The sequence below is a fragment of the Scophthalmus maximus genome, chromosome 16 (assembly GCF_022379125.1).
Source record: "Scophthalmus maximus strain ysfricsl-2021 chromosome 16, ASM2237912v1, whole genome shotgun sequence".
NCBI lineage: Eukaryota > Metazoa > Chordata > Actinopteri > Pleuronectiformes > Scophthalmidae > Scophthalmus > Scophthalmus maximus.
Genome location: NC_061530.1, coordinates 4587331 through 4598556, shown reverse-complemented (window position 1 = coordinate 4598556; position 11226 = coordinate 4587331). Strand labels below are relative to the sequence as shown.

Genomic DNA, 11226 nt, shown 5'->3' with positions numbered 1-11226 from the left:
GAGACCTGACGTAATACCAAGGAAGGTGACTGTACGATCTGGCGATGAGGTCTTAAATACTGCAGACTAAAGGTGAGGCGATGGCAAGATTGGCAGCAACTGTGCAGGCTTGATTGTATCCAGGAGAGCAGAGACCATGGCGACGCCCAGCTCCAGACACACACACACACACACACACACACACACACACACACAAACACACACACACGGTACAGACTGGGGACACAGGCCAGAGGTAGGGGAGGCAGGAGAACAAGGGGAAAGAGCCGGATCCTGACAATTTTACAGTGAGGTGTGGCAGACTCCGCGGTATGGTGTCTGTAATGTCCTATGATTGTGTTGGATAGAGACATGTGATGGTACTTGTGATCTCACCAAACAAAGAAACAAACAAAACAATAATTGTGAAAGTCTAGTTTGGAGAGTAGGACTGTCATGTCTAAGTCAAACTTAAGTCTGAACTTTCCTCGAGTAATAAGAGGGCTATTACCAGATATAAAATAGCTGAATTTGTTGCTGTTGCTGACAAACTCAAGCTAGCCTACATAACTGCAAGAAAACAAGTGAGCACTGTCAGTACTGTGAGAAGCGAACTCTGGAGCTCTTGTGCTTAGGGTTCCTAACTCTTGGTTCTGGGCTGTAACGCTCTGTAAAGCTGTAGTCAGAGGTGATGTCACTGTCTGTCAGACTCTGGTCGAGTTTATGAAATCATCATCTGGCCTGTCAATTGGATGGTCAACGTTCTGGGCCAAAATTTCTGCATATGGCCTTCTACTGCTTCTGTTTTGGGAATGTCTATCCCTGCGCAGCTGGTGGACATGGCGGTTACGCTCAGTGTCCCTATTCGACTTTTTGTCACCCCCCTTCGTTCTGCTGTGAGGGTGATCTTTTGAAGCAGTAGGTGTATGTGACACTTTGGTGTCCGAACTGGTCGGTGCAGGTGTTCCCCCCTTCGCTTTGGAAGTGACAATGGTTTCCCAAGCCATCTGTGTCACCTTTCTTAACTCATGCATGGAGGGTTTACTGTGATGAGTCCTGAGTACAACGTGAGTGCGTATACATGGCTGCAGGTTCTGTAAGAATAAGGACTTGAAGGTGGTTTTCTTGTAAGCCTGGTGCCTTTTTTTCCTTGAAAGTACACGCCTCAAACATTTGTAGTAATCTCTAGGATGCTCAAGACGCGATTGTTTAATTTGGGAGGCTGCAACCATTGCTGCGATCTCATCAGCAGTGGAAGAGAATTCTTCTATTCATGCTTGATGGAGCTCTATGTAGTCATTTCTGACACTGGGAGGTAAAGTCTGTATAAACACAAGTTTAACTTTCTCCCTTTGGGGTGCATTGTGTAAATCAATTAGGGTATTCTCTAGTTCCCTAAAGTAATTGTCAATATTTTGATCAGAGTTTTCTGGATCAAAATGTTCAATGTCATTTGCTAAAGACTCAAGCACTTCAAAAGGGGGGAACTCTGAAGCCAATTGTAATGAAGGCGAGACTAAGCTAGCATTACCTCTAGTATGTCCATCGCGCGCTGCTGTTCTCATTGGTTGAGAGGCAGGGGCGGAACAGCTGTCAATACTCTCATGGAAATGCACAGTTGAGGCTGGACTATCTTGAAATGTGCTGGTCCCTGCTTTGGAGAGAGGAGCACAGGTTGAGGTGTCATGTGTCATTTGCTGTAAAGGACACTGGGCAGAATACCTTCTAGAAGATAAGCTACATGTCTCCTCAATGTCTGCATCAGAGAGATAGGAAGAGGGTGTCAACCGTTCCTTGAGGGAGAAGTGTGAATCAGAGTAACCTGAATCACATTGGCTGAGAGACTGACGTGGGGGAGGACCTTCTGCTCTAAGCCTAAACAATTCCTCCTTGTGTGAGCAGAGTTCTAACTCTGCTGAGTGCAGGTCTTCCAAGTAGCGTAGGGGTTTCCTATTAACTGTCTTAACTTCGTGGAGCAGACTAGCATTTTGCGCTCTTAGGAATCTACCTCCACTTCTAATGCTGATTTGCTCTGAAAGGCAAGGTTGTTTTGCCTGTGAAAAATCTGAAACAAACATCTTAACAATGGGCCTTTGGATACACTTTGTGTATCGCACCTGTTGTTCAGTAGTGAGTCTATTTCTTTCCCAGCCTAATGTTTATATTGCTCCTATTTGTTTTAATATTTCCTCATGTTTATATTGCATGTTTACTCACATATAATTTTTTTCTTTAAACTGATGTTTCTTATTTTTGCTATCTCCTTTGCTTCTGTAACATGGCAAATAGTGGGACTAATAAAGGATAATAAATCTCATCTTATCTTATCTTAAGGCCCAGATTTTTGTGCAACACTCCTGTTCGGAAGTGCCCTGTGGCGGACTGGAAGGACGACCATCTCTGTTGCACTGCCTGAGTAGATCACAGACCGTATGAGAACATGAGGAAAATTAGTCTCTGGCACTCCTCATCTGGCAAATACCATCCATTCATGCAACATGAGACCAGGGGGAACCGACGGTTCACCTCCAAGCTTGCCAAACAACCTGAAGCAAACATCCTTGAAAACACAGGAGTGCGTTCGGAACAAGTCTCGGTCCTTGAGCAACCCAAAGCCAGGTGTTTAAAGCTATAGACCACCTGTGGAGGGAGTGGATCAAAGCTTCACATGCTGCAAAAATAGTCATCTTAGCTTGCATATAAAGTTTCAGGATCATAATCCTGAAAAAAAATAATAATCATAATCTGCAAGAAGTATATGGGTTCGAATCCTGGTTCAAACCAACCAGGGCCTTTCTGTGTGGAGTTTGAATGTTCTCCATGTGTGGGTTCTCTCTGGGTACTCCAGCTTCCTCCCACAATCCAAAGACATGCAGATTGGGGTTAGGTTAATTGGAGACCCTAAATTAACCTTAGGTGTGAGTGTGAATGGTTGTTCGTCTCTGTATGTTGTTGCGTTACACTGGAGACCACTCCAGGGTGTACCCCCCCACCCCGACTCTTAATGGATAAAGTGGTATTGATATTGACAATGGAGGGATACAATTTTGTAACTCCTCTCTCTGATTCCCACACCCTATCTCCATGTGTACCTAGTACTCATATTTTCCAATCTAGTACTCTCTTTATTATACCATATTGCATTAACACATATTCAGTATTTTCAATAACAATATATTGTGCATAGAACTTTGAATATACAGAAAGCTGACCCCGCCGCGTTCCGCTGCTCCTTAATTTTGGCTCCTCTGACTTGCCGTTGGCCAGACTCCGCCTTCACGAATAAAACGCGGCTGCGCAGCCTCGGTTGTTCCTCTCCCAAGTGAACCAGGGCTTCTGCAGCTGTCACCGGACTGTCATTGTCAAGGTAATATTAATTTCCTTTTCTCTATCAGTGTTTGCGCAGACGTACATAACGTCCTCACACCTCTTAACCCTCCTGTGGTCTATACGGACGAGTTTGAAGTCAGACAATACTTGGCTTCGATGTGTTTTTTGTTTTTTTTCTGCTTGTAAAAGCCGGTTTTGTAGGAGGTTTGTCTTTTCACTCGGTTCAAGCACAGTTACGCGTTCTGTTGCGAGTCGTGTCTCGGTTGTTCTTTACACGCTGAAGTCGCCGGACAGCTTGTTTCGTGGCGGGCGGCGACGAGGCGACGCGTCCACTGCCACGCTTGCCAAAGCAGCTCCGCGAACAAAAGACCATGCGGCTTGGTAGCCCGAGGGCCCGGGCCTGTCCTCGCAGTTCCCGGGGCGCCTGAATGCGCCACGCGGTCTGCGATTACGTTGACCAGCTGTGTCGGCCAGTAATTAAGGATCGGAAACGAGGGTTGCTTCGCTCCTTCGACCGGCGCCGAGTGCGAGCGGGCTCAGGGGAGCGGCCGGCGAGCGCAGCAGCCAGCAGCTCGGACGCCATTTTCACCAGGGAGCGGACGCTCGTTCCCTGTCGGCGTAGTCGCTCGTCGACCGTTCCAGCCCGACACACCGTGACTGATGTTCCTGCGTGTTGGCGTCGCACGACTTGACCTCTTCCGAGGCGTCTTGTCCAGATGTCAGGGAGGCATCGTTTTATCAACGGTTTACATCTGGTCTTAACTAGGCATGCAACTGAAGATTATTTTCTCGATTAGTTGTTTAGTCCATAAAATGGCAAACAATGTCTACAGGTTTCTGAAAAAAAAACAAACATGTTTTTTTCCACACACCAGAGATGTGTAGTTCACTGTCACAGAGGAGCAAAGGGACCAGAAAATATTCACATTTAAGAAGCTGAAATCAGAATTTTTACTAGTTGGCGATTAATTTAGTAGTCTATTACTAATGGATTAACTGATGCAGCTCTAGTATTAGCTATTGGAGAATAAGAGTTTGATAAAAGGTCAGTTTGAATCCCATTATATTTCATCGTTTTGAATATGCTAATTGTGTTCTTGAGTTAAAGTGTCTGCGAACTGTGAAAAATGTAAATTAAAAAAAAAATAATGTCTGAGCTTTGTTTTAATCTTTGTGTAGTTCGACCAACAGTCCAAAACATCATGACAAAAAAAAATGGCAAACCCTCACATTTCAGCAGCAGAGTGTGGACATTTATTTGTTGGACTTAACGTGACAAACCATAAAAAAGTGACCTCCATTTTATTATGAATTATGTCAAATCAACAACTAGCCCAATAACTGACCATCATTTCAGCTCTAGACTTACAAGGTTACACTTGCATTTGATTAAATTGTATTCTGTTTTGTACGAGTTTAACTCAAGTGGAATGAGACTTTAAAATAATCCATAACATTTTTGTGAAATTATATGAAGCTTAATTTCCCAGGGGCTGAGTAGACTCATGAGGTGTGAACAACTAAACACTGGCAGCTGAGTCCGAGTCAGGATAAAGGTGTTCGCCCCGTGGGCGGGGCCAGTGGTCAGGTCAGCGTTACAGTAGTCAGATCCACACCAACCTTCTCAATCGTCAGTGCGTTCTCTGCGCAATGGGGTCGGGGCCGTCGGCAGCCGGCCCCACCTCCGCCTGTGCCAAATTCAATCAAGTGGTGTGAGTCACACACTCGGGCTTCCTCTTCCTGCAAATTACACTTTGTTCTGTCTTCATTCGTCTTTTTTTCTACTTTGTTTTCAGAATCATGGCTGAGCTTAAGGAGCGCACCTTCCTGGCCATCAAACCCGATGGTGTGCAGCGGGGCATCATTGGCGACATCATCAAGAGGTTCGAGACAAAGGGCTTCAAACTTGTGGGCATGAAGATGGTTCATGTAAGTAAAACGGTTGCGTTGGCTTGTATTCATCTGTTTGGTGAAGGCTGTAACTCTGGCTCCTTTCGTAAAGGTCACTGCCTGTTGTTTTTAACCGTTGTGGTAACTGCACATGATCTTGTGGGTGTGCAGAAGCTGTTAAGACCTCCGGTGAGCTGATTAGCCTGCTTGTCTATTCCTGACTGTAGCACGACCAATTAGCGCTGAATGTCAAACTTCCCCTGATCCTCCAACATCTGATCTGTGACCGAGTGGGACGCTGCATGCTTAACCATGAAAGCGTGGTTAATTTATAAACCTGCCTTATGCAAGGATTTCTGTAAAAATAACCTGTATTCTTGGCATGCATGTCACTCGAGGCAAAGATTAATGGCAACTACTCAAAATAAATTCTCCTGTCAGTGATTTAGCAGGAAGTGAATTCTGTGCAAGCCAAATGCAGTCTGAATCAGTAGCATGCAGCAGTGTCCTGAGGAAGTGGATTTTATCGAAAGTATGGTTGCACATTATATTTACAACTGAGATGTTTACAAAGACAAATGCCAATCTCATTCTGTTTAGAATGAAGGTAGTAGTTGGATCGAGTAGCAGTCCGTTTTTAAAAATTTTTTTTTTTTAGCGTTGGCATACTTGACTGGCATAATTTGCTGGGTGTTTGCTCCTTTCCTTTCTCTGCATCAGACCCGTTGGATTGGTTTAGATAATACTTGGTCTGATGTTAGTTGAAATGAAAGTAACGGCACATGATGTGGAAATGTTGCTCTATCAGATTTATAAATCAGTAGACGGGCTGTGTGTTGTGCTGAGGTCCGCCTCTCTGCTGAGGACAACACAAACGTTATGGATGTTTTGATGGTCCAACATCGTGGCAGGATTTCTCCTGGGTCAATGTGGCCCTGACGCTGGGACAAAGCTCTGCACACAGCTCTGCAATGATGCAACAGCATAAAGCACTTGTTATAAAGAACATATTGATGGATAATGTTCTGTTGACGAGCTTCAGTTATCAATGGGGAGGGTTGTAGATGGACGACCCTTAACCAAAAGGGAACAAGAAAACATTAATGAGAATCTGAACTTTGCAAGGTGGTAACTTTTCTATTCTACACACGCACCTTAAAGTGTGCCGCTCAGTGGACCGGTGATATTGGTTACATTGTTGATATCAAGTTTATTTTGCTGTGGTAAAATGTCCACACTGGTGTTCCCAGTGTGCTGACTGTAAACATGTTGTGACCTGTAAACAAAAAAGATGTGAGGAGGAAGGAGTGTCCTTCAGAGGTTTGCAGATAAAGGTTACATGGGCCCATGAGGACTGGGGCTATTCATGTCTCACATGACTTTATTGGTCAAGATTTTTGAAGAAACTAGAAGCGCATTTCCTGCGGAAATTCTGTGTGAATGTACAGGATCGACGGCAGCGAAAGCACTTTTTGCTGAGACGGATCATGTTAACCGTGATTCAAACCAACAGTCTTCTAGCTGGGAGGTGACAGCACAGACAGCGGCACCAAGGTGATCTTGAGAGACTAGTCATTTTGTCTAAGAAAAAAGACAGCATTCATACAGAATGCCTCAGCATTCACACATAAGAAAGAAAATGTAGGAAAAATGGTAAAGAAATACAATGAAAGAGAAAAACCGTGATACCAACAGTCTTCTTGGTGGGAAGCAGGAGCCCAGACCACTGCGCTAAGGTAATCTCACTAGATAAGTTTAATTTTGTCAGTGAAAAAAGAATCCACATTCATACAGAATGCCTCAGCATTAACAAATGAAAAAAACAAGTAAATATATAAAATCACTGAAAATGATAGAGCTGAGAAAAGTAATAGCTGAGTATGGACCGCTGCGAAGAAAGAAATACGAGAAGAGAAAAGGCCACGAGTGGTTTCAACCGTTATTCAAATCAAACCCATTTTGCTGAGACAGAGAATTTGAAGCAGGTGCGCTGATTGGCCCAGCTGCAGCGAGTTGACTAATCATCTCTAATACCCGAGTCATTTGAAACAAAAGGCTTATGCAGAAGTTGTCACACGGCGCTTCCACACATTTCTCACCAATTTTATGAAATTAACGAATCTGCATTTAATATATGTATTGGTCCATCTGGCAGCTGCCCAATCTGCTTAATAAGATCAGGATCAGCTCAGCACCGATCCTGCCATCATCCCGAAACATCCTCCTCCACTTCCTCCCTGTACCTTTCCACTTTGTAGCAGCAGTTGTATTTATACAAATGCATTATACAGCAGCAGTTGTATAATGTCCTACAACTTGTTCAACTTCTCACAGAAAATAAGTAATACTTAAACCAAAATTAACTTTGGTAAATATTATGATATACATCTCAAAACCTTGAAGTTTGACAAAAACAGTGATTTGACTTATATCGTGATGTATATTGATATTGATCAATATGAAAATAATTATCGAGATAGGATTTTTTTTTTTCCCATATCGCCAAGGCCTTAGCTGTCACTTCAATCTGCTGGATCCGCGACACTGGATGTGACGTGCATTGGACCTTATTGTGTTAGTAATCAAACTGCGCAAATTTGGGATACAGTAGCAGCTACAAACAAAGACGGTGTGTGTCGCGCCAGACCCCCAGCGGGGCACTGTGGCAAATAGGCACCATCCGCAGCAGAAGGACAGACTTCATAGCGGGAGACGAGGAAGAAAACTAGTAGTATTGGCTAGTAAAAAAATCTGGCTTGCTGGTAAAAAAAGTTTTTAATATACCAGACAACATTGCTGGTAAGCCAAAAAGTTAATTTTGGAGCTGTTCAAACTGTCAAGTGTTGAGTTGTTTTTGGGCTTCTCACCCACATTGGATCAAAATTGGTTGGCAGGAAAGAGTGTTAGTAGGTCCAGGTTTTGTTTCCCTCAGCATCCATGTAAGAAGTACAGAGTGACACTGATGTATTGTCCTCTTGTTTCCCTGCTGCAGGCCTCCAAGGACCTCCTGAATCAGCACTACGTGGACCTGAAGGACAAACCTTTCTTTCCTACCCTCATCAACTACATGAGCTCTGGACCAGTGGTTGCCATGGTGAGTAGAGATGATCGTATAAGACCGTAGGGGGTGTTTTTATATCAACGGCTTTAAACCCTAGAGACGAGCTCTGCTACCCGGCTGCCGTGCAAATGATGCAGTTTGTCAGCTGTAGTGTCAAAGCGCTTATCATCCCGCTGTTGGCTGTTCCAGGTGTGGGAAGGCAAAGGTGTGGTGAAGACGGGCCGGGTGATGCTGGGCGAGACCAACCCTGCGGAGTCCAAGCCCGGAACCATCAGAGGAGACTTCTGCATCGACGTCAGCAAGTGAGTGGTGAATTTGACGGCCCTAAACCACCCCAACGCAGTGTGCAGAAAGCGAACTATAAAATTAATTATTTTCTCTCTGCTCAGGAACATTATTCATGGCAGTGACTCGGTGGACAGTGCCAACAAGGAGATCTCCCTGTGGTTCAAAGATGACGAGCTGGTCAGCTACTCCAGCTGTGCCTTTGACTGGCTCTACTAGGCTGCCCTGGGTTCTGCAGCAGTCTCACAGACTGCTGGGACTTTTTACCTCCGGATTTAGAGTTTTTCCATCTGTAGCGGAGGAAAGAAGAGCTGTTGGCAAGTTCTTCTTGTCCCATGGTCTACCCCCCCCCCCCCCCCCGCCCTCTACTCTACTCATTCTCATACTGTACTGAGATTTGGTCTCTGTGTAAGGTCTGTTTTGTCTCTACATTCCTGAACTCATACATGTAGTATCATTCCATCTTTTCCTTGATTACAGTTGATGATTGGAAACTTGTCTTTGACTGTTATTTAAAGGTGATCTGCTTTCCAATAAACTGACAGACTGAGTATCAACTGTCTCACTAGTCTGATTACACACACTAATGTACGTCATCCTCTGGTGACGTGAACTCTAACTCTACATCTGCACAACAGATTTTTATATACGGTTCATATGAAAGCTTGGACTGTAAAGATTCAGTTTGTGAAGTTGTGCTGACGCCTCCTGTGGCATCAATCTTAATTGTAGAATGATGACTGGATTTTCTTTTTCTGTCCCAGAGTTAAGTTCTAATGGACACCTTTACATTGAAGTCTCAAACAATCTTTAGCAGGGTTGCAAAAGTAAGTAAAGAGTGAGATAAAACCTACATGTGTATATATTTGATGTTTTTTTTCACTTTATTTTTTTTAGCGAAGGAGGAAACAGGTGCTTCCGCTGAAATATTAAACAGATGTTAATCATTCCATGAAAACCAAATTTTGTTGTATCCTTAATACTCAACAACTTAATGCTGTAATACAGTACTTTATGAAGTGAAGGCAGTATTTTAATATGCATATCGCTGATACAAGTTATAGAAAAGTTCATCAAGTTTAACCGGTGGAATCTAGCGTTGCCCTCGTTATGTAATGAAGAGACCCAGACCGCGTAAATTTTTGGAAGCAGTCTCCCTTTATCCACTGACGATGGAAAGGAAAAAATAAAACCCCTTGACAAATGAAACGATAAAAACATGTCAGCACATTACACTGAAGTTTTGGGCAACAGATAAACTTCATAGCATATATGTACTTTATAACAGAAGGGCTAAATCTTGGAAAACAATGTCCCATACCTCTCCTGTGGAGTGCAGTAGTAAAAGGGGAGAGGGAAAACGGAAAATTACCTTTTTTAGGTGGGGTCCCCCAAAAGGTAATGTAGGGGTACAGAACCTCAGTCTCGAACCTTCCACATATTGACTAGGGTGGCTTAACCATGTATGGCAGTGACTAGTTACAGGTTTTGTGTAATTACAATACAGATATATTGGACTCTGTTATATCTATATTTCTGCTGCACAATTAACATTGTTACACACGTACGCCACAATTTAAAAAGTGGCCTGAAACCCAAGAACAGCAGTAAAATCTAAAATTGTGCATTCTCTATTTCAAACATCAGTTACAGATGATTCGCCGATGAGGAGTTAACCCTTGCTGAGGCACTGCCACGGTCCCGTAAATGTCTGCTATGTAATACCTGTGGTCAGGCCGAACCGCCCGTGTCCCTGTGGGAATCGCGTGCTGAGGCTCGGACAAAAGCATCTTCCAGTGTTTGTAGTCATAAGCCTTTTTATTCAGTGTAAAAGTCAGATCTTAAAAAAATCACCAGATAAACTTTCACAGCCATGCGGAAACTGCTTGCGACGCTTGTAAACAAAGAAGCCATCCATTACAACCAGTACTATGATCCAAACATTTGGCTTTATGTACAAATTCTATCAAAGCTTGATCACAGCACAAATTTTATAGAATATGAAAAGGAAACTAGTACACACTATCAAAAAGATGTACAAACTTTAAACTGCAATCTAATGTACCTCGAGGGTCAGTGTTAATATCAATAGATTTATAGCTATTAACATAGATTATTTATTTTTTTTGTATTTGTATCCAAAATAAATTTTGCACCATAACCCTCTCAATTCACAAGTATTTTCAGACAATAGTAATCCCAATACATTAAGTTATTTTTATCAAATATATATAGCACCACAATATAATGGTTTAATATAATTAGAGGGGGACCATCACATACAAAAGACCCGTGTTAGTATCCAAGAAAGGAAGGGGGGAGGGGGGGGGGGAGAAATCCAACTTCAGTTTGCTCCCCATCACTGCCCATATCTGACAGGACCAGAAGCCAAATTTAGGATAGTAGGTCAAAATTATTACATACTACATCAAATTACGAGCCAAGACAAAATGATGTTATGAAATCAATGATTTTGCTATAGCAATACATCTTTTACTATGTATCCTATAATCTTGACCTTCCTCTTTCTTGGGTGGAAACAGGCTTCCATCGCTTCCTCTTGCAGTCGCAGTGCGGAACAACACACAGACTGGTGTTCAACGAGAAGCGACGACGAAAAACCAAGTTGAACACAATGTGTTCTGTTCCACATGCATTCAGTTGATCAGTGCACCCAGATC

General features: G+C 43.2%; 1 protein-coding gene across 1 annotated transcript; it reads left to right on the top strand.

Moving 5' to 3' along the window:
- Positions 1 to 3215: 3215 nt before the first annotated feature.
- On the top strand, positions 3216 to 9102 carry LOC118287402 (nucleoside diphosphate kinase A2). The gene is made up of 5 exons (XM_035612538.2): positions 3216 to 3346; positions 5106 to 5238; positions 8192 to 8293; positions 8450 to 8562; positions 8650 to 9102. Exons 2-5 carry the CDS (start codon positions 5110 to 5112, stop codon positions 8762 to 8764), a joined length of 459 nt encoding a protein of 152 aa, XP_035468431.1. The 5' UTR covers positions 3216 to 3346; positions 5106 to 5109; the 3' UTR covers positions 8765 to 9102.
- The last annotated feature ends 2124 nt before the right edge of the window (positions 9103 to 11226 follow it).

What these genes read in the sequence shown, in the direction of transcription:
- LOC118287402 (XM_035612538.2), top strand. Translation starts at nt 5,110, where the DNA reads ATGGCTGAGCTTAAGGAGCGCACCTTCCTGGCCATCAAACCCGATGGT. An exon ending in TGGGCATGAAGATGGTTCAT is followed by an intron (nt 5,239 to 8,191) that starts GTAAGTAAAACG and finishes TCCCTGCTGCAG; the next exon opens with GCCTCCAAGGACCTCCTGAA. An exon ending in CTGGACCAGTGGTTGCCATG is followed by an intron (nt 8,294 to 8,449) that starts GTGAGTAGAGAT and finishes TGGCTGTTCCAG; the next exon opens with GTGTGGGAAGGCAAAGGTGT.